General features: G+C 38.6%; 1 protein-coding gene across 2 annotated transcripts in view; it reads left to right on the top strand.

Annotated features, from left to right (window-relative positions):
* The window catches only part of VWA8 (von Willebrand factor A domain containing 8), a 195603-nt gene that overhangs the window by 3563 nt on the left and 167793 nt on the right, over nt 1-24247 (top strand). For both annotated transcript variants that reach the window (XM_064440807.1, XM_064440806.1), the window contains exons 2-4: nt 8179-8256; nt 18888-19018; nt 20924-21034. In XM_064440807.1, coding sequence (XP_064296877.1) covers nt 8179-8256; nt 18888-19018; nt 20924-21034 — 320 coding nt within the window. The remainder of the gene's footprint in view (nt 1-8178; nt 8257-18887; nt 19019-20923; nt 21035-24247) is intronic.

The raw sequence follows: 24247 nt of genomic DNA, 5'->3' as shown, positions 1-24247 counted from the left end.
GTTCAAAATTTAAATTTTCCTGTTTAGCAGCTGTTACAGTCCTGATAGGTGTTGATGTGTTCCACAAGTTCTGCCCATTTTAATACATAAGGCTGAAGCTGAACCTGCTTGGCAAACTCAGGGGCTCAGGATAGTTGTGCAGGAGATGCCATAGTGAATTTTAAAGCTGTTTTGTCTATTTTGGTTACCTTTTCAGTAAATGGGAAGTGTTAAAAACAATTCTACTGATTTTCAGTTTTAGTTTCTTTTTAGTTGAAATAAATTATTGAAATTATACTAATGCATTTGATACCTAAGCTCAGGGTAGAATAGGGTGATGGTCCGGCTTTTCTGTACTGGGTAAACCGTGCTTCAGGAATCTTCATAGAGTTTTAAAACACTGAGATAATTTTTCACGTAAGTAGCACCAGCCATGGAAGATTTGAAGGGGAACAGCTGGGGATGTGGTGGACATCTGTTACCGTATGACTAAGAGGAGGTAGTGGATATTGCTTTCTACAGACAGCTAGCAGAAGCGTCCCACTCATGGGCCCTCATGCTCATGGGGGATTTCAGCCATCCAGGCATCTGCTAGGAGGGCAGTCTGGCATTGTGCATGTACTCTTGGTAGTTTCTAGACTGTATTGGTAAAAATTTTATAAGGCAGGTGCCAGAGAGCCTGGTCAGGGGTAACCCTTCACTTCATCTGCTGCTCACAAGTAGGGAAGATCTGCGGCTGGTTTGGTCATAGCAGCCTGGATTGCAGTGACTGTAACATGACTGAGTGGTGGATCTGGAGGAAGGCCGGGAAGGTGAGCAGCAGAATTAGGATCCTGGAGTTAAGGACTGCAGGCTTTCACTTATTCAGGAGATCGGTAGGTAGAATCCTTGACACCATGACGAAGAAAGGTGTGCAGGAGAGCTTGAAGACTTTTAAACAAAACTTAATGACAGCTCAGGAATGCACCATTCCACAGTGCAGGAAGATTTGGTATTTCAGCAGGAGGCCTGCTTGGCCAAGCGGGGGACTTCTCAATGAACTAAAACACAAAAAAGGGGCATACAAAAGTGGAAATACAGATAGACAACAGAAGAGGAGTGTAAAAGTGCTATTTGCCATGTAGGGACAAAATCCTCACCCTCTGACAAACTGCAGATCTTTAGTCCAGAAGGACTTCGATAAACCTGAGGACCAGGCCAACAGAAACCTCAGAAAGTTTACAAAATATAAAGTTCTGCTGCTGGCCTTAAGTGTTGTTGGGTGTTACTACAGGCTGCGGAGGGACTGGCTGAGTAGCAGCTTTGCTGAAAAGGCTGTGGGGTTGCGGTGAATGTCTGGTTGAATATGAGCCAACACCTCAGAGCAAATAGGGCCTGTAAGCAGACTGGGCTACGTTAGGAGGAGCATGGGCAAAGGTAAAGGGAAGGTTCCTCTCTAGAAAACACTGGTGCATCTCTAGGAGAAACTGGCTCTGCCTGGAATGTGGTGTCCAGTTTTGGGTTCCCTAGTTCTAGGCAGATATTTAGAAATATATGGAGTCTGCTTGAGGGCTACCAAAATTGTTAGAGGCCTGGAGCACCTGATGGTAGGAGAAGCTGAGGGACCTGGGTTTGTTAGCATTGCAAGGAGAGGCCTAAGGGAGGAGAAACCTGTTGGCAACTTGCAATTATAATTACAAAAATTATTAAGTTTAACTCTACATAATAGTGGCAGGTAATACATCAAGAAGCAGTCATCCTCAGCTGGGGGTTGAGAGGCTCAGAGTGGACAACAGGACAAACATTTTTACTAGGAGAGTAGTGCAGCAGGGGTAAAGGTTAGCTAGAAAGGCTGCGGAAGATAATCCCTGAAGGTTTTTGAGACTCGAGTCAGCCAGAGCCACAGCTGATCAGATCTCATCTTGGTGGTAAGCTGATGTTGAGCAGGAAGTTGGAGATGATGACCAGTATTTCTAAAGTGTTTTAGTAACTGATGAAATGGGCAGCTTAGCACTTCTTTGACATGGAAAGCATATTGCTAAGAGATATTATGAAATTTATATATCAAGTCTATGTGAAATCATCAGGGTATTAAACATATCTAAAACTGACTTTTCACATCCTAACACTTTTGTAATTGAGGAACATCAGACTTCCTACCTTCAGGGTATGCTACTGGCCCAGATGGAAAATAGCTCTCTGCTAAGAAATGGTTGTAGGCTTCCTACATGACTGGATGTCAGATTCTGCATTCATGATGTTGATCATCTACTAATGAAGAAAAATGGAGGAAAAGGTTCACTTCCTGGAGTAAATACCAAGGTTTTGTTTTAATGACACTTTAGACTTTAATCAGTAAAAGAAATGATTAGCATAAAGTAGACAATTGAAAAATCAAGCATTAGCTTCAAAGCTGAAAATTAAAAAAACAGAAGGTCTAACAATAATGTTGAGTAGAAATCAAGTAATATTCAAATCTTATATTTCAAGTAAGTATTTTGGTTTCTTGGAGGGAAAGACTTTCTTTCTTTTGCTCATAAAAAAAGGGCAACCTAAGGGAAGTGAATTTTTTTGCTTAGATTGGAGATGGTTTTGCTGTGTGAACATCCAACTGTTCCAGTCAGCAGCAGCTGTCAGTCCGCAGCGTCCTGTGGGCAGCAGCTGAGCTCCACCTCATCTGTATGTGAAGGCAGTGGTGGTGAAAGAGCAAACCTAGGCAGTGCAGGGAATGGGTTCCTGTCCCTTGTACTCATGTGTTCACGACGCTGCCAGTACCAATATAAGATTCAGAAGAGGTTACAGTGTTACCCAGTGACGGTGTGTAATGTTTGCAGCCATAAAGATGGCCGTTAAGAGCTGCTATGAAATTAAAGAAGTTGTGTAGATAAGGCTGCTTTTAAATTTTTTTTTTTCCCTGAATAATGTATTCAGAAAACTTGAGGAAAGAATAAAACCAAATACTGGAAACTGTAATTTCTGCTTCTTCAAAATAAGTTGGCTCCTCAAGGATGAGGGCTCACACTCTCACCTGTGCCCTCATGGAACAACATTGGATAAATATCAATTAAAAGCATTTTTTTTTCTCCTTCACAGTAGAATGAAATTAAGACCTCAAAATATACATTTGAATATAATACAGATTTTGAATCTTCCTCTAAAAGGTGTGATCTTATCACACAGAAACTAATGTTAGCAGAGTTTAGCACCTTCACGCTTTTAATATGCTCTTGCTGTTACTGGCTTTTGAGACCAGATGGATGGTCTGTGTACAAGTGAATGTGTAATATACTAACATGACTGTTGGAGTGTGTTAATCTCACATAAATTCAGAACTGAAGAGGCCAAAAGGCAATAATTTCAGCCACCTGAAAACTCAATGTTCCTTAAGTTTCATTGTAATGTCTTATAAAAACCATATAATATAAAGATTTACACATGAGATTGGAGTGTTTCCATTGTGCACTCAAAAAACTAAACACATGTATAGATCTGTGCAGGGTGTTTTCTTTTGCTGTAGAATTTCTTCATTTAAAAACAGCCATTTCAAATTTAGTAATTTCCTTTTTTTCTTAATGTGTTATTTCGCCAGAAAAATGGTGAATAGAAGAAATAAAACTTTTTCCTGCTTCTGAAATTGCAGTCGAGATGCAATCTGTTTCTCTTCACATATGACCAACGTTGCTGTAAATAATTTAAACAGCAGTGGCTTTTTTTTTCTCAACATATAGGAAAAAATAGTAGGATTAGGGAATGGTCTCTTCTTGGGAGGGGGAGAAGAGGCGAGGCCTAGTTGGTGTGGTACTAGCTTTTAAATAGAAGATAGCTCAAAGGCGCCAAGTGCACAATAGACCTGCATCTTCAAGAAGCCTTCTTACTGAGATAAGATAAAAGCATCCACTGTGGGTCAGAACAAAGGCCCATCAAGTCCTACTATTCCATAACGGAGAACGGTGAGAGGAGGCGCTGGGGCAGAATAAAAGCGCAGGCTGTTCATGCAGGGGTGCCCTGCCAAAGTGCTCTCCCATCCTCCGGCTACCTTCTCTGCAGTTCAGGGACTTGGAGCTCCAGGTGGTGCCTTTCTGTTCAGTAGCCCTCAGTGGACTGAGTGGAAGAAATAGGCCTGCTCACCTGAAAAACCCTTGTCAGTTATTGTAAAAAGCAGATGTGTGTATTAATATTGTTTTCTGTCTAAAACATAGCTCTAAAGAAGAGTGTGTATCAGGTTCAGTGTCTTGTAGTTGCTGGCTAGCTCTGTGTGTGTGTGCAAATTTCTGTTTGCCAGAGGTGCAATTCACACCTGTCTGTTCCAGATGCAGTAGAACTAGCTCGTTGCATGTATTGAGGCTGTTTTCATATCTCCTTGTTTCAGAAATTCTTTTCAGGGTTCCATTATTGGGTCATGATCTTTATGTGCTGCTGATTTCTGACCCATATTGCATGGGCTCTTAAATGAACTGCTTTGTCTGTACATTTTCTGCTCCCTGAATGGGACGTGCCCCTTACCTATTGGATTCTGGCTTACTTGGCACTTGTTTTGTTTCAGCAGCCATATCTCTTGAACACTGAGCACTGCCTGTATCCCACTGTTTTCCTCAAAGACTGTAGTACCTAAGATTACTGTTTTCTATGTGGCAGATAAGAAACGAAGGGCACATCTTCACTGCCTGCCTAAGCAAGCCTGATACAGGCTACAAAGTCTCCATCACAAAACCCACATGTATAGCTTTTGTCCACGATAGTGTGGTGGTAGCTTGTGAGATGGGCTACTCCTTAATTTGCAGTGGAATCCAGTAATTTGGGATACGTGCTCTCAAATTGAGTCTGGCTGCTTTAACACCACCATTTTACCAAGCAGGCTGTTGTCAGTTCCTTGCCAGCTGGTGAAACATTGGAAAGAGCCTGTCCGGGATGACATCTCTGTTCAAAGAGTTTGGAAATGCAGTAGAAGCAGAGTAACCAAACCTGAGATTTTAAGCAAGTACAGAAGAAACAAATGAGACAAGAAAATATAGCCCAGGTGGAAGTGTGTGATAAGGTTAGTGGGCTAATATCCCTTGTGCTCATTTAGCTAGGAAAATAGACTCTGCTGTCTTGGTTTATTGTTGCTTAAAGTTCTGTTAAACACTGCTGATTTTTTTGCTTTTTGGACAGATGCAAGCTGGAGGCAACGTTTGTCTCCAGGCAGCAGCAAACCTGTTAAAAGCTGAATGCGCTGACTGTATGCTAGGGATTTTCTGTGCTCAGCTCTCTCCACACCTTGCATGTAGTTCCCTCCCTCCCATTTTTCTGGAAAGTTTGTAGGGTCTACTGATGACTAGAATGTTTGTGGAATTTTGGACACAATTAGATATGTTGATCAAGGTTTAGCACGTTATGGACTGACATGAATACCACCAGAAGGGATGTATTTTCCATATTTCACCTAGACAAAACTCAGTTGTGTGTTTGTTTTTTCTTTTATGGAGTACAGGAAATCAACTAAGACTTTTCAGTACTGTACCAATAAAGTAGGTAATTAAAATTCTCTCCTGTAGATTATATCATTCCATTGTATTGAAAAAGTCTGACACCTTGTTGTTTCGGCATCTTGTCCCTACTGTGTTTTGGAAGACTGTATGCATGAAAGAGTATTTACAACTTGAGCTGAGGTGATTTAAGCTAGGAGCTAATTAGTCACATACTCCTGTCTCATTGCATGTTGGCTGGGGAATGGTGAGAAAATAAACTGGCACTAATTTCCTAAGGATATATCAGGCAACCTGCTCTTTTTAGAATGTTAAAATTCTTCCTAGCTGAGCTAATGACAGAGGTGTCAACTTTTGCAGGAAGCAGTGGGCTCCTAGGATGTTTTCATCAGCTTGGAGGCATTTTGGTCAATCCTTTAGCTGTTCCCCTGTGAGAAAGAGTGATTGGAGCTGCAGCAGAACAAAATTAAAGGGGGATTACAGTAAAATAGTTTTTCTTATGTTAAACCTTTTTTAAAAAGAAGTGGGCAAAACCCTGGGAGAGCCAAAGCTTAGATTTTACTCCCTGCAGTGTCTGGTGGCCAGTGACTTCTTAATTTAAGACACATCACAGTTCCCAGAACAGGGACCAGGCCCCTAAGCCACTGCAGGACTGTCTTTTGGACTGAGTTTGAATGCTTCAGGCTGAAGAGGGCACAGTATTCTCAGGTACATTTGAACTGCAAATTCAGTGAGGACCAGGAAATGAGCTAAAGCCCTAGGCTGCTGCCTAATCGTTAGCTTAGCCCCATCTCTGTTTGGGACCGTTCCATTTCTTGGCTCCTGCACAGGTCTGCCAGAGAAGGGTGCTTAGCTCTAGCAGGGACGGTGGGAACTGCTTGGTGCTGCTTGTCCTTAGGACCAAGGGTGAACCCCTGGCTGCCTTTCTGGCAGTACTGGTGTTGCCTATGTCTCCCACTTTCTGGCAAGCCACTGAAGCACTGTATTGTGTAAAAATGTGGGAACAACCACAAGCTTACCCTCTTCTGCCAATATTTTAAGGAAAAAATGGGGGGCTGATTATTTGGACTTCAGGAGCGATATGAAGACCCATGCGCAGGCATGTATGTCAGGCTGTGAATCCCAGTCTCAGCATTGCTGTTAAGCCTATAAATTTGGGAGGAAGTCAGCTATAATCCTTTCTTCACCGCTTCCTGTTTGTTGCTGTAGGTTCCTCTGGCTGCTGTAAATCTAGTCCTAAAGGTGTAACCTTTCCCACGGATTTTGTGAGTCATGTCAGAACCTGGGGATTCTCAGGCCTGTGAGATGAACAGTAACATCTGGGTATGCTGGAAGAGGATTGCGTTTGAGTGTAAAACTGGAGTCACGGCTGAATGAAAGGAGAGCTGCTGTATACATGGGAGGAGTTTTAGTTGCTTCTGTTAATTTGGACAAGCTTCCTCTTCAGCATCTCCCTCTCTGGTTCCAGCATTTGTCTTCAGAACTCTTTGCATCCTTACGTGGTGCTGGAGATAGGCAACCATAGACTTGGTCCTCTTGGATGGAGTAGGACAAGGTGGAGATCTACAAAAGGATTTGTAGAGTTGGATCTTGTTTGTGGGCTGTGTTCTTTCTGCATCTCGTTTTCTGAGAAAAGCACAAGAAACAGTTCAAAAACTTGGCCTCAGTTCATGGAAAGGTAGTGTAATCAGAGTGCTGTGGCAAAACTGCACCCATGTGCAGCAGTCTTACTTCGTAACCCTTTCCATCCTCATGCACGCACTACAGTGCCTGCTGGGCAGCGAAGGTGGTGTTATCTTCAGCAACAGTTATGGAAAAACATCATTTTACTATAGTCATCTTAGTTTCATGGTCTTAATACTTGTGAACTCATTTGCATGGCCCAGATGGCCTCTTGAAAAAAAATAAACTTTGCGTTTGTTACCAGCCTGCAGCTCATTTTCTTGGCTTCACCGGTTTTGGGTGTTGTGCTGTTTTTCTGTGTGACCAGAAAGGCGCCTTGGTGCTCGCCCATTTCCTGGCTGCAAACTAGATTTCACTTCTGATTTCCACAAGAAAGTAACAGGGCATGACCTGCAATTTAATTCAAGCCTGTGGTTGCAGAAAGATGGATAAGACGTGCAAGACCTAGTAAGAGACTGGTAAATGAAATGGCCAGGTGCTTTAGTTTTGGTGAAATCCAGAGCAAGAAGTGCTTGAGACCTCTCAATCCTTGGAAAGGTGCCAGATTCTGCAGCCATATGGTCAGAGAGTGCAGGAAGGGCCCACTGACATGAATATATCATTTTGTACTTCCAACAAATACTGTTTCAGGCTGCCTGAAAACTCAGGAAAATCATCACCCCTAGAAGTGTTTGTCACTGCCAGTTCTGTAGACAAACAGGCTAAAGATTTAATTTCAATAAATCAATGGTGGTAGGTAGAATGGGGCTCTACAGTGAGCTGGAATTCCATAGTTCTCAACAAAGTAAGTTATGGTTATAACAACAACAACAAAGTAAGTTATGGTTATAACAACAACAACAAAAGAAAAAAGTCAAGGAATATTAATTAAATATAAATTGTCCTGGTACCTGATCTATTGAAAAGCAGCAGAGCCTAATTAGTAAACTAATAGTTCTCAAACGCATTAGAGGCTGGTTTGTGAACACACAGTCAGTCTTACCACAGCAGGCCTATGATTTGAAGTTTAATAAAAGGACATTAAACACTTAAAAAGCGTGTGGAACTAAAAGACTTCTTTTCTCTTTTTTAGGTGATACTGTCACTATTGGAGATGTGTCGTTTAAACTCAAAACACCAAAGAACCCAGAATTTGTTCCACAGAACTACAGTAAGAATCTGCTTTCCTTCTGAATGAGTGTCAAGGCTTTATTTAAAAACTTTTACTCACTGGAGTCATCCCCCTGACTACTGAAATTATCTAAGAAATATATTTTGAAAAAGCATGCCATTTGGGGAAGGCTGTCTTTGCTGAGTTCTTTATCTCTGGTTTGGCTGGTTATATAGGAATCTCTTAACTTTGAATGTAACTTGGCCCATTGGTCAGTGGGACAGTAAAAGGATCGTTTGTGTATGTTTAAATAATTTGTTCCAAAGGGGTCTCATGCAGCAATTACTTTTAAAAATGATACAGTAATCTCAAATTGTTTGGTCATAAAACTGTGGCAGTTTAAAATTATCATTCAATTGCAATATGATTATATGTCCTAGGAGTTTTCTGCTGTATGGCAGATGTATGGTGTTTTTCTACTGTGATATTTAGTATTCCTGGATTGTCACATTATTGTTGTCAGCAAACATACAGATCTTTACAATCCATCAAGTTAATGAGAAGTCAGTTGCAGAGTAATTTAAAAAATGCTATCAAATACTTACAAAAGACGCAGCCAATTATGCACATTAACAATGCGCATATATGTACTTTAATTAGTTCACATTATGTTTTGATACCTTATTATAAATGCCACAGATTTTCAGCCATCCATATTTCCTGGTTGGTTGTTGAGAATACATGCTGCTTCTTGAGCCTTGCCTTTTGCACTGTGGATCAGCAAGTGAATCATGTTTTCGTTGTGGCATTTGCTGGCACAGTACAGGCCAGCTATTTCCTGAGGATCCAAAATGATCAGTTGCCATTTGTTCAGCACTTTCACGTGTAGACTGCTGGATATCTGAAATTTGAATTAAAAAAACCCCACCAACTACTGATTTTTCCACCCAGATAAATTTCTAGATCAAAACAAAGCACACGTGGCATTCCCAAGAGGTATGTGGGTCTTATACTACACTTAGACAAGGTCAAGTATGGAGAACTCCTGGTGACTGTTGTTGCTGGGCTTGGAAGGTTCTACAGCTGGAAATGGAGTGTAGTCATTCACTTCAAGTGAATTTGCTTTCCAACATGTCTGAATTAATTCCGTGACATTTTAAAGCAGACGCCACTGTTCTTTTAGAAGGATGGCACTGAGAACATCAACACTTGACACTGCACAGCTGGCAGGATGGCAGGTAACTGCTGGGAGAGAGATATTGAGGGCAAGAGGTGTACAGGTTACAGGTGTACAGGGAGTACTACTGGTACAGTAACAAAAAGGGCAGGAGCTGCTGCGTGAAGGTTTATATTGTTGAATTCTTAGGCAATAGTACTTAAGTTCATCAGACAGGCTTTAGGTGGCCCTGCTTGAGCAGGAGGGTTGGACAAGATGACATCCAGAGGTCCCTTCCAACCTCAACTGTTCTCTGTTTCTGTGATTCCTGACTTTGTAGCAGCTGTAGGATAGTAGACCTGTGCTACTATTGACATGTTTGGATGACTGTTTCTTAACTCTATTCTGACATGCAACATTTCTTCTGAAATGTTTGTCTTTTGAGAGGTGTAGCAGGAATATAGAATCATAGAATAGTTTGGGTGTGAAGGGATCTTTAGAGGTTATCTAGCCCAACCCCCGCTGCAATGCGCAGGGACACCTTCAACTAGATTGGGTTGCTCAGAGAGCAATATAGAAAGGACGATTTTGTTTGCATTCAGTCTTTGACTAGTGTGAAGTCTGCCAGTAGTCTGGTAGGCCAGATCACTGATCTGCATCTGGACTGTGGGCTGCTTAATTCCCATACCCCAGTAGGCATCATGCTGTGACACTTCCCTACCTGGTGATCTAAGGTACCGAAGATACCCAATGCCATGTGTCAACCCTAGCTGCCACAGGGTAGGCTGTGAGGAAAGGGTTTCCGTTTCGGACTGTAATGACACTTCCTATAGCTCCTGAGTTCCCTGGGAATGCGGCCAAAGACTTGAGAAATGCTGCTGTGTATTATTATTTTTTATAGGTTCTTAAATTATAGATTTTTCTGTTTCAATAATTTATTTTGTATGCCTATTTTCTCATTTTGATCATGAAGTAAGGACATCAGTTGTCTATGTCAATGACTAATGTGATCTGTTTCACTTATTTACATTTCCTGTAGATTGTTTTGCTTTCTGGTTTTCTGTGCTCTACCAAATGTGTTAATTTTAACAATGCCTCCCTGCCGTCCACTCTTCCACACCATGCCAGTCACTGTTACATGTTCGGGTCAACCGGTTTGGTCAGTCACTCTTTTCAGTGAGATAAATGCTAGCTCTAAGTTGCTATAACAGCATCTCTTTCAGTTCTTTGGACTGGGAAGGTAGGAGAATTATTCAAACGTTTGATAGATTCAAGGAATCAGAGATTTTTCTACTTAATGATTATAAAAAGGAAAAAGTAGTTGAAAACTAATCTAATAGCAAAAAAGCTGTTAAACATGGAACTGTACGGAATGATGGGATCTTAGCTAGAATATGATACTACAGCTAAAAGTAATGTTTATTAGCACGTATTAGGTGTATTATTAGTTGTTTCTTTTTTAAATAATCATGACTGAAAGGAGCCTATGTCTTGCTTGGGATACTGTGGTTCATAAGTATTCCAGTACTCAGAGTAGGATTACTTGAAGTACAAAATCTTGTTTATAAACCTAAATATTAAATTAATTAAAATTAAGTAAGGTCGAATACTCATGTATTTAATAGCAGAAAAATGGATTTCAAGTACTTGACTACAATTTCTTTGGATATTCAAATTTAAAAATTCTTTTTATCCCTTAGTGCTTAAGTTCTGTAGTTATGTTACTGTGGAGAACAAAGTTATATTCCCTTAGTGAAATGAAGTAGACTGTATTGGCTTCATGTCAATTATCTCCTCTTTGTGAGGCATTTGGAGAGTACGTGCATTACTTAACACATTTTTTTCTCGTTTTAAGAGTACTTTTTGTTTTGCTGTATGAATGACTGCTGTAGATGCAAGATGTTTTGTTGTAAAAGAGATGAACATAATTGCATATTTATCCTAATTTATAAATTGAAATATATATTTTGAAATTTTATTGTAGTAATATTACATTTAAATGCCCAAGGTACTTACCTGATTTCTTTTAAACTAAGACTAGAAATAATTTGGTCATCTACTCAAGTGGGAAATATCCCTGAAGAGGTCTCACACATTGTAATATTTGCAGTGGAGTAAGAACTAAGAGGAGGGAATTGAAGCAGTTAGAGTTAATTTATTAGTACTGCATATGATATTGTTTTCTAGCTCATCATCTGTGTAGAATAGAATGTTTCTGCTTTGGTTATTCTGCCAGATAAAAGCCATGTTAAAATGTCATGATGTTGAAGGTGCGTATCTATAATTTACAGAAAATTTTAGGGGTGTTACAACTTTAAACTCAGCATTATTATTCTAGGCTTAAAATAGCCTTACAAATCTGAAAAAAAAATAGTAGCACAATAAGGAATGTAAATAAATTAAGAACCTACAAAAGTTTACATTTGTCATTTTGTCACATAATTGATACAAAAATATTTCCTTCTTTGTGTTACCAAATTAAACTGATCTTTAACTCCTTTATTGAACCTTGTCAAATTTTGCAGAAACCGATAGGATAGGTACTACTGATTACCTTACGTTTTCATGCCTTTGCTTTTCAGGTTTTATGCTAGATACCTAGCAAGTTCTGTATGAAGTACTCCATTTTGTGTGTTAATGTAAAATATTAATTTGTTTTGCAGTTGTTGGCAAATGGCTTTTTCTTGTAAGATGATAATTAAAGGTACATAAAATATGAATTGTTCTTATTTTTCTTTTTATAAGTGATGAGTAAAAATGAGTCATACTCAAGGGATTTTTGTTAATAGGATTTCTGTCATAACTGTGTCTGACACGTTGTAGAAACAGGGCACTTATTTTTGCACTGCTTGTTCTTTTATTAGTAAAAATAAAACCTACATTTTTAAAATCTCAGCATGCCTGAAAAGGACGATTGTTACTTCTATTATACTTTGAAGAAACTTTGTAAGGCTTTCCGTGATAGTTTAGATCTCAAAAATGAATTGTGAGAATGCACGTTAATTTTTTTTTTATTGTTGAGTTCATGTCAGTGCACTGCTTTTGTTAATGATTTCTGGAAGTTTGATGAAAATGACAGTGTACCTGGTACTTGATGTCTTTATTACTCTTGACAAAACAATTCCTAACATACCTCTTCCAGGAGACTCTGTTCAATGATGGTAAATCTTCGTTAAGGCAGGAAAAGGGATGTTCTCTTACAACACCACATCAGCTCTGTTGCTCTCTGAAGGTGTAAGGGCATTTGGGAGTTTGGCTGTAGTCGTGTTACACGCGAACACATCGAATTGTGGAAGATTAATTTCAAACAGTGTCTGATTTTGTTCCAGGTGTCCTGAGTCTCAGCACCCTCCCCAGTGTGTGATCAAAAGTGACATGCGTGTATACAAGGGGTTAAGTGATAAATCCTGTTAGTTTTGTCAGCTGAGATATATGGAAGACTAATTATCATGAGGAATTAAACAGAAGGTTTGCGCGTATAATATGAAACACAAAAAAGTAGCACTAAATGGATTTCTGTGCTTGAAAGGGAACTGTTTTAATGTTGAGGAAATTTGGGTTATTTCTCTGTAGTAGGCTCAGTTCCTGAGCTGCCTGCAGTTCTGTTGCCTGCAGTTCCTGTTATTTATTCTTCACCTGAAAGATCGGTATTCCCGTAAGAGAAAGACACCTTCGTATCCTTCTCCCAGAATGGTATGCACCACGTACTGAAGCAGGGACAAGCATGTGTTTTTGTTCAAAGTAGGTTCAGATTTGTGCCAGAATGTGTGTTTGTTCTTCTTTCTGTTAACTTTACATCTGGGTGTCAGAGTGCAACACGTTACAGAGGCAGGTTGTATTTGCAGGATGACAGTAATTTTGTGCTAACAAAGAGATTTGTCATTAGATTTCTTCTTTCCTAGCCTTCTTTCCTTAGAAAGATGTCTGTTGTCAGAGATGGTGATTATTTCATCAGTTGGTTTTTATGTATGCTTGCAAACTGATCTGCTACTTCGCTGTTACTTCGCTAATCCAGCATCTGAAATAGTGGGGTTTTTGTCAGCAGAGCTCTGAACGTTTTACACCATTATCCCCATTTTGTCTATACTGAGAGTGAGGCCCAGGAGACTCAGGGACATGGAAACCTTCAGCGAAGGTCTGGGTGGAGCTCAAGGAGTTGTCTGCTCTGTTCCTTCTGCCTCAAAGCAGGGTCAGCTGAATCCGAACCATTCCCGAGAGGTGTTTGTCCTCCTTGTTCTTAAAATGTGCTGATGACACACATTCCAGGACCTCTCTGCACACTTTGCTCCAGTAATTAATGCTTCTTTTGTGAAAAAAGCTTTTTCTGATACCTCATTTAGATCTTTTTAGACATACTTTTTGCTCCATGGAGCTTGTTCTATCTAGCATAGCCATGATGTACAGATTACTTTTTCTTCACTGTGATTCTGTCTTGCATATTGGAAAACAGATGTTAGAATTTTTGGTTGTTTCGTTTCTATACTGGTTTCCAATGTATTTAACTTTCCCATGTCCTCCAGAATTTTCATAATTCTTGCTCCTTTCTAGAATCTCTCAAACTTGTCTGTGCTGGGCTGAGCTGTTGTGCTCAAAAGCAGACACAATATGTCCCTCCAGTTGGAGTCTGAGCTACAGAGAGCTGCTCTGGCTGTGTATTTCCCTATGAGTTGTACATCCAGCTAAGAATAGTTTCATTTATTCTATGTTTATATGTCACTAAGAGAAACTTAGTTTTCTGAATCCCATTCGGTGTTCCTTCCAGAAAGCTGTTTCGTTCTACATGATTCCTTTATATTATCTTTTCATTTATACTCACATGGAGCAATATGTTTTACCTATGTAGATCTTATACCTTCCTGTGAAGCAGTTGACTTGGTGGAGTTAATGATAAATGAGTTTATGGTTCATCCAAGAAGTAACTTCCCCTTTTCTAAGCCCCTGCAAAGACTCACAACTTGTTTCCTTACCACCGCGAGAGCAAAAATTGTTGGAATGAAGACCGTTTCTATGAAAAATTTATGAGGAAAAATAGTGTTCCAGTGAAAACTGTCTGTCATGTAACCACATTATGAGACTTTGAAAACTCCTTGTGCTCTGTGCATCAGCATAAAATAGGAAAGGCAGCGGTGTTTTACTTGTGAAGTGGTAAACGAAAGCAGCTGAAAGCAGGCCACATAGGAGTGCCTCCCTCTTCACCTCGGACATGCTGCCTCCTTCACGGTGTGCTGGCGGCTTGCTCTCTTCCTTCATTGTCCCCCAGTCTGAACAAAGTTTGAAATAAGTCTCAGTGAGCTGAGACTTTTGAACTTTTTGAGATGTATTTATGTTTTTGGACAAAGACCTCCCTTCTTGTCCCCTCCTTCCTTAACCATATTTTAGAGCAGCTGCGCACCAGGGTGGATGTACTGCAACTCTCTGGAGAGCTAAAGGACTCCCTTAGTAATTGGAGGAGAGGGGGATCTTTTTCCCCTCACGAACTTTTACCTTCCCTGCTAGAAGGAGCCATTCTCAGACTCTGAACACGAATATGTAGCAAAGGTTCAGGGTACGCAGAGGTCTTTTTTTATTCTGTTGAAAATTAAATACATTGGTGACGGTGACTTCTAAGTGCCTGTTAGTTGTTACGATATTGACCAAACTAGAGTCATACAAGGACATGAGCTCTAATGTATGTTGTAGCGTATCTGGAATATATGTTCTTAGGAACCAGGTCATTTAACTCTTTGCATCTGAACAGTGGGACGATGGTGTCCCCTTCATTTATGGGAATTCTTCTGTAGGCAGGACACAAGGACTTGCCAGCAGATACTTTCTGCTGCCTCCAGTGAATCTTACAGCTTTAATGAGTGTGCCGAGGCATGTGCCAAGAATTCAAGTGTGAGTGAACTGCAAAATTTCCGAGGCTAGCATAGCCATTTCAGTCTTGGTTTTATCAAAAGCTGATTTGTGGAGCAAACAAGAGCAGCTACTGCATTTGCTTCAAAATCTATCTACAACATTTTCTTTTCTTATTTGGGGATTTCTCAATTCAGCTTCAACTGCTCACTTTACAAAATGTTTGTGCAGATTCTACTAGGTGTTGTCCTACTTATCACATATTACAAAGCAATAGAATGCAATTTCTTTTGCTGGCCATCCTTGATAGATAGGAATAGCAAATTGTAGACTGACTACTATCCTGCATGTGCCAGATGGCGTCTTTGAGAATACACTGTAGAGGCTTCCTACGCACCATCCTGCAGATTAAGAATATAGGGCCAGCTACTTGACTAGTGCAAATCAGCAGAGTGGCACTAAATAGATTGAGCAAATCCAGTTTGCATTAGATGCTATCTGACTCATGGGATAATTAATAAAAATTGCTGTAATATATTACTGATGCTTTTTCCAGGTAATTTACCCTGCCTTCTAAATGCAATAGAAAATGGTTATATGCTGCTTGTAGTAAAGTTAATATACAGTACTTGAACAGAGAGGAATTTTTTCAAGTAACATTAGAGAAAACATAAAAGCTTTGCAATGCAGATGCCACAGTAAAAGTAGTATAAATGTATAGAATTAATATTCAAGATACTGTGTATGTGCATCTGAAATTGGTTTTGAGAAGCATACTGTGCTTTGGAAATGGTTTATGCAGTATAGACTGCAAGTACAAAAAATGTATTCTTCTGATTTTAGAGGAACATAACTGGGAAACTGAAGTAGGCTTAATATCTGGAGCAATGTATAGATATTACATGTTAGAATAGAAGGAATTGACAAGTGGAAGCTGATGTTGTGACAGTTCACCTTAGGGAATGCTTGCTTTGAATTTTCGGCATTATTTGTAACGGGCTTCCTTTTGAGTGAGTTTGCAGATGTTCAGTGTGCTGACTTTGTGATTGAAAACTTGTATTATAGTTGATCCAGCTGTAATCTGTATGTGAGGAAAATTATGTGAACGGTGAAGCAATGAAACCGTTTTCTAGGAAATGTATCAATAAGGAATTGTGCCTTTCATGTCCTTTTCTCAAACAAAAAAAAAAAAGAAAAAGTTATGAAATTAAAGATTTTTTTGAAAGTTGCATTTTGCAGATTAATATTTGGGAGAAAATTTAGACTGTTTAAACACAATGACAAGAATATGAGTTCCTTGTATATATATTCCTTAAGGTTTGCAGTGGGATGGCGTTCCAAGATTTTGGATTTTTTTTTGAATGCTGAACACTCATATTCTCTTTTACATGACAGTTTGTCTTGCAGATGCTGCTGAACATTCTTAAATCCTGTTTCTATTTATGGTACTGCTTTTAAGTCTGACCCGAGTTTTTTCTTGAGGCCATCCTAAAAATAAAAAAAGATAGCTACACATACTAATGTGAATTGCACCAGAGGCATTTGTAGTGATGCTGCGTCAAAGCTGCTTTTGCCATGCTTCTAATGCATGACTTCTGACGTGAAAGAATTCAGTGTTTCAGTAAGATTTCAAAGCTTATTTGTCTACTTTAAGTAACAACTTTTTTTCTTTGAGAATATCTATTATAAAAATACGCTAGAGGCACATTGGTATGTTCATGCAACAGGTAGGAGTAATAATGAATATGCCTCTCAGTGAGATCTCTGTCTTGAAATTTTAATGGTACCTTCTGTATAATACTACTTATTTGTGTGGTGCTTTTCGAATTACCTTACCTGTCCAGTAGCAAAGTTTGGACAGGGCAGTTCTTCTGGTGTGATGTATTACCCTTTATTTCCCTAAGAATATATGTAATAGGAACTTTCTCAATTTTCTTTAATATCTCATAGGAAAGAACATGTTATTCTCTGTGAGGAATTTATTTGCATTTGGCCTGTTGTGTGTGGTATGTGTGATGTGCATTGCTTTTGGAAAACAGTATCGCAGCAAAGAAGAAAATAGTCTTACATTCATATGATCTTACCATACCATATTTGAAAACTAATCTTGGGCATGCTAATGACAGTTATTTAGAAAACAAAACAAAAAAGCAAACCTGAAATGCTCATTTACAATTAATCTGATAATCCTAATGCATACATTGCTCACCCATGTGTGTATGTTATTCTTGTTCATATTGATGGTAAGGATATACAATTTCTCTGGAAGTAGAAGAAGGTTTCAAATGGTTTTCCTCAGTGCCAGACCAAAGCATTCAGTTAAAATTTTTGATAAAGTTTTCCTTTGCCACCTTTATGCTTGAAAAATCTTCCTTGAATCTCATACAGTCATTTAATACTGTTTCTATGGTCTTACAAAAATGAATTTTAATTCTGACATACAAAGATTCAACAGGGAACTGAAACCCATCAGAACTGAGGGGCACTGTTACTCGCTGTCCTTAACTCTCTCCTGCATGTACTGCCTCCCCTGTCTCAGCAAAGCTGATGTAGAACCAAGGCTTGGTTTTTAAAATTTTGGCTTCTAACTGCAACCAGTAATCACACTGGAAAAAGGTAAATACCCAACTATTAATTGAGGATTTCATTGTCTCTTGCTCCTTTCTTACTGCACTTCAGCATCCCAGGCACCACCCTCGAGGCTCAAGCTTCAAACCCTGTCATCAGTCTTGTCAGATTGTTCTGAAAGCAACCATATACATACATGCATACATAAATCTCCCTCCTGGCTTGCTTGTGTTCTCCTTCTCCTCCTGCACTAGTGCTTTTTGCTTGTGTCTGAGGAAGGGCCAGGGTTTGCTGAGGGGTATGTGAAGGAGTATTCTGGGGATAGAGGGATGTACAGCAGCGGGAATGGTACCCCTCCTTCAGTGTGTTCTGCATGGTGCTTTCCAGTGGTGCCAACATTTGCATACATGTGGTAAGGTTTTTCATTTAATTATAACAAGGTTATTGCTCTTTAAAATCATAAGGGGATGGTATTCTTTATAGAAATGAGTAGACCTGCTTTGAGTTGTTTTTTGTTATGATTTTGGAAGCTGTGTGGTATTGATGTAGTGATATTGCAAGGTTTGCATTTCCTTGATAATTTAATTCTGTGTTTTATTGTGTCAAAAAGTAAACAGAAATGCAGTTGTCTTTTAAGAAAATAGCAAATTAAATATATCCCTGAACATTAATTTTAGTCTGATGCAAGCATAGTAATTTTTTTTTTTTAAGATCATGATTTACAGAAGCATTGGGGTATAGGCTGGGTGAATCTTTTACATGTTATTAATAACATATCTATATAATATTAACTGATGCTGAGAAGTCCACTCAACATTGGGTAATGAAAAACAGTCTTTGCATTGATCAGTTTAATGTGAAATGAGAATCAACAATATTTATTCTGAAGGATGAAGTTGGGCAGAGAAAAAGGCAATAGGTAAGACAGGTACATAAACTTACATGTAAATTAAGTAGCCTAATATACACTGTGTGTGGAATTCATGGATTTTCAGCTATCCAGCTTCAGGACAGCTCATCTTTGTGTCTTTTGGTTCATTTTTGGAGATAAGAACAAAAAATATGTGAATGGCCAGGTATCTAACACTTTTAAAAATTAAATAATGTGTTCTTATCTCTGTTTCTTTCAAAGTGACAGATTCTTTGGCCCAGTCTGTAGTTCACCATTTAAGATGGATAATGCAGAAAGATCTTCTTGGCCAAGATGTCTTTCTTATTGGTCCTCCTGGGCCTCTCCGGCGATCTATTGCCATGCAGTACCTGGTAAGTATGTTGGTTTAAATTCTTGGAGACATAGTTATTAATGTAATTTAGTCATTCCTCTGCTAGCCAAATTGTAAAAAGTAGTCCTAGAAAATCTTACAGCAAGTTACTTAGGAGGTAAATAAGTTTTTCCATAAACATGCTTTCCAAAGTTCAATTTTTGTTATAGACAAGTAGAAAGTACAGACATTTTAATACATATTTTTCTGCTTAAACTCCGGGGGGTGGGGAGGAGGATAGAAAAGAGTTGGAAAACTGTGTTACCATATGCTATCACAAATGGAGAAACAGTTTGTTCTAGGCATTATGTATGTTAGAAGATTAATATATCTGCCTACTGTTACAGACAACAAATCGTTTTTGCTTTGGTATATTAAAAAAAAAAAAAAAAGGAAAGGATTTGGGAGAGGAGCGTTCTGAGTAATCCTTGGGAGCAGTTATTGTGAGTGATTTGAAAGAGTAGATGCATTTATGATCCTCTCTTGGAATGTAGGAAGGGTTGCCTACCTCCATCTGCATGAACCATGAAAGCACCATGTGCAAAATTTCACGTTTAAATCATCGGTGCCCTTAAATGATCAGGAAGATGGGGTTGTCTGCCCCAAAAGGTGACGTGGGTAGGACTTGGTCTGCCATGAGCTCTATCTAGAATCTGGCTGGGCAGAAGGATCACAAATGGAGATGTATAAACAGTTGTCATAAAGATCAGCCATTTCTTTAAAAATCAAAAGATACTAATTCAAAGACTAGCTGTCAGAGGTAAAGCATGCAGGAGAAAGCAGCAAGATTTGGAACTTTGGAAAGAAGAACAAAGACTTAGTTCAGTGAACCAGATACACTACTTGATAGCTTGATGCGTACCTTAAAATAAATGAGAATAGTTTGGTATAACCTCAAAAGAGGACTTAGGAAACACCTAATTATTGAAGAAAACTCTCCTGTATTTCACCTTCTGGTTTTTTCCTTTAATTATAAGAAAGTACAATTATTTACCTGCAGTATAAAGGAATTGGTGGCATTGTAAGCAATAGACACTGAAAAAGTGGAAGGGAAATAATTCATGGGGTTTTATATCTTCACTTGATTTTGTTTTTTTTTCATACACCTATAGTTGAAAGCTGCCCCTCATGGGAGATCTGTTAAATATACCTTTAATTGAGGGGTAAGGGCCAAGAGCATTTCGGCATCAATCTCTTTCCTAGCAGAACACATGATAACCCAGGTATGGAAGGGGCAGGAACATCAGGTAGAAATACATGGGTTGGGTTTTCTTTTTCTTCCCTGTAAGATAGAAAATTCTAAGTATATCTCGTATTGAATCAAACAAACAAAACAATAACCCAAGGGTTCTCTTTTTTTTTAAATAGTCTATAATTTTACAGATGCAGACTGCATCTCATGACATTAAGGGGAAGAGCATAAGAACAATATAGTTCATCAGTGTACTGGCAAAGCATATGCAGGTAATAATCACAGCTGCATCACAGTGTAAGTGTTACCGAGCAGTGAGAGTTGAAGGTTTTCAATCTTCTATGGAAAACTTCTGATTTTTATTAATGATTTGCAGATGCCGATTGTTTTTCAGAGTTCAGAACCAGAACATTAACTTACAGGATGTTACAGACGTTCAATGGAAAGAATATATAGCTGGTTATTATGTTTTTAGAACAGGTTTGGGGAAAATAAAAGTTTATTGAGCCGAAATTCAAACCATTTTGTTTGAGGCAGAACACACTGTAAACATTTTAAAAATAAGAGATATTAGATTTTGTTCAGAGTTATTTGAGATCACTGTGCTGGTGCCTAGAGCTCTTTTGTACAATTATACCACTAGGCCTATTGTTGAAGTTCACTTACTGGGGTTATAGTCTTATTTTTGTAATAACTTCAGACTATTGTCCGCAGGAGCTAACAAAGCGGGAGGTGGAATATATCGCACTATCGAGGGACACCACAGAAACTGACCTCAAACAGCGACGAGAGATCCGAGATGGTAGTGCTTTTTATCTTGATCAGGCAAGTTGCCATCACACGCCACCTTATTATCGTTTACAAGTAGTTTGAAGGAAGTCATGGTTTATATGATGAAAAATTAGTATATGGTTTAAAGACTGACCGACATGTTTCTAATGCAGTTAGAAAGTCTCTTATAACACTCTTGATCTCATTATTACTGAAAATGTTATCTTATTAGTTACTTATTAGTAATGCTAGATTACTGTGTCTCTTAAGAGTACTACAGGGTTGATGTAGGCAGACTATTTTTGGTATGCTTCTGTAATGAGGAGTGAGATCGATTCTGTACAGGTTAGACAAACACTTCTCTTGGTGTGTCTCTTCCTTAACACTTGTAGCACATTAGATATATTCCTGAAATGAATCTTCTGATCTAGTTTCATTGAAAAAGAGTCCAGTTCATGTGTTTTAAGACTGCTCTGTGTTATGAAACCCATGCACAGTAAATGGAGACAACTGGGAGATGTGATTTGAAAGCTCACTGTTGATCTGGACTAAAATGATGATTTAAACACTCCTGCCAGCAGTATTGCCCCAACCCATTAGCTGGTTTAGTACAATCATAGAGTGACTTAAGAGTAGGTAAAATTTCTCTTTGTAGGTTACCAACAGCATGTCTCCCTTTTGATTATACAGGTAAAATATACAGTTCTTTTAGAAGGCCTGTTTTCCTAGATATCTAAAATGTGTATACAAGTTAGGTTTCTAATTAAATAGGGTGGGTCAGTTCCTCTAATGTAGTGTGAATTTAAATGTGTTACGTAAAACAGTTTTCAGTTGGCGATGCTATAGAGGTTAATGATATCACCATCGTATGAGTGATTTGTGTGTGGAAAGGGAGATGGGAACAGGAGAGGAAGGAGAACGTAAGAGTTTTGTTCTCTGTTTAAGTAAACTTTTTCCCTTTTTTCTTTTTTAATTCCCAGCAATCTCTTTTTCAGCCTCCAAACTTTAAAGAAATGTTTAAACAGATTTTTTTGAAACCATGATAAATGACTATGAGAGACGGAATACCCTCAGAATAAAGTATAAAAAGTAATCTAAATATTTTTTTTTAAGTTACTTCTAGGGCTTCAAATTATCTCATGCTTATCTGGAAGTACGAGGGTTGCACAATATAAGATAATTTAAAGTGCTGTGGATTCTGGTTGTAAATTGCTTCTCATTTACCAGAGGATAAGAGCATTTGTGTAGGCTGTGGGGTTAACTCATTAACTCATGTTAGCTCCATGCTTAACTGCTGTTATGGAAAGCCTTATCCTCATGCTTGCTACAGGATAGTCAACGTAATTTACCCCTGGTATAAGACCATTAGTTAGCTAAGGTTTGTAAGAGCCACTGTATCAGGGACTGTAAGAAGCTCACTGAGATGTGAGATGGTCTGTTAACCCTGTATGTGTCTGAAGACTTTGATCCCAATGTAAGTATGAGGCAGCTTGCTTAACTTTGTACAAGCTGTTTTGTGTGATCTCACTCCAGTAAGGACGCTCTAGGAAGATTAGCTTTCTAAGGTAAAGGTCTAAGATTACTTTCTTCCTTGATCTGTTGGAAATTTTCAGTTGAAAGGTTTTACTAGAATCCAGCAGAGCAATACTTCAGACCAAGACTTTCCTTTAGCAAAGTACCAAAGAACTAAAATCAGAGGGAATCACAATGTCTTTCCTCCGCTCATGTGTTACTCATCACATATGTAACCCGTGTCTGTTTAAGCTCTGAAGGGAAAATAAGAAAAGAAGTCATTGGTATTTAGGTGAGCACTTTTAAAATATCAGAAACATGAGAGATGAATCTCATAGGGAGTGATGTTCCAGCTGAAGCTTTATGACCCTACATTGTAGGTAAAGGCACATAAAATATGGTACATGGTTATGTTTAGAACTATCACAGATCTAAATAAAGCTCAATAATAAAAGATAATAAAGTTTTACTGGTTACACTGGGGTTCTAATTTTGATTCGTTCATTCAATGATTTTGAGGTTTGCAGTGGCTGTACCAATTCAAAACATTGCAGAAGCCAGACACTGTTCCCATTAAACCCCAGACCATGAACTGTTTCAAGGCAGAGAAGGCTATCAGTAGGGAGCCTTAGCAAAATATTCCCAAAAGAGCTTGGATTGCTCCCATTGCCATAGGTGAGCAAAAGAGAATGTGAACATATATGAGGGACTAAAGATACAGACTGTGCTTTTCAGAATTACATACCATTTCCCTTCCTGTGGAACCTCATACTTGCTCTTCATGACACCCAAGAGAAGCAGCAAAGCTTGAAAGTCTGGTTTCCAGAACATCCACGGTATGAATTCTATTGGTCAAATAAAACTTACCTGTTGTTTAAGACAGATAAGGCTCTTTGCATGCAAGTCGTAATACAGTAATGTAGTTATCTTACAGTTTGAATAATAAAATATTGTAAGGAAAGCTGGTGTCTTGTTACCAGAAATAACTTAAATATAGTGAATCATCAGGTTTGCAGACCCACAAAGGTTTGCAAAGTTGTCTGTGAGTGTTTGTTAAGATATTATGGTTGTTAATAGCTCTAATTTAATAGTGACAGATTAAATACTATAAATTGATATCTTGGAGGTTTCAAACATCTGATATGTTTTAACACGAAGTTACTGAATACAATTGCAGTTAGTTATTTAAGATAGATTTGAAGATGGTGATTTGGAAGCAGTGATCAAAGTTGTGTATTGAAGGGCCAGTGTATCAAATATCCTCGCATATTAACATTTCTTAGTACTAGAGTGAATCAAATGGGAGAAGATTTGGAGTTAGGAAGATAGCAGAGATATCTGACAAGGGGGGAGAAAGGGGTGTTCTGTTTACCTCAGAAATAGGGGACCATTAAAATAAACATTGAATTATCAAATTCATTCCCAATTAAAATTGTGTCTAGAACAAAAAAAAAGGAAAGGACTTATAATGGGGTAATGGTGAATTATTTGTTTTCATTCAAGTACTGACAGCAGAAAATTCTGTTTTCTTGTCTTTACCTTGGACCATTAATTTTGGTTTTCAGCTGTTAATTCACTGTTAAAGCCTCAGAAGTGTCATTACTGTTGTTATTGAAACAACTAAGTAACATCTTGGTTTTGCTCTGTAATTTATTGCATGGGTTAATTATGTTGTGTATCAAGTAATTAGTTAGAATTACTTTATATTACTTAAATATTAAAATGACAGCTTCAAATTTTGCTTTTATTGATAGA

Source organism: Phalacrocorax carbo, chromosome 1 (assembly GCF_963921805.1).
Source record: "Phalacrocorax carbo chromosome 1, bPhaCar2.1, whole genome shotgun sequence".
Classification (NCBI taxonomy): Eukaryota; Metazoa; Chordata; class Aves; order Suliformes; family Phalacrocoracidae; genus Phalacrocorax; species Phalacrocorax carbo.
This window is presented reverse-complemented; position numbering and strand designations above follow the sequence as displayed.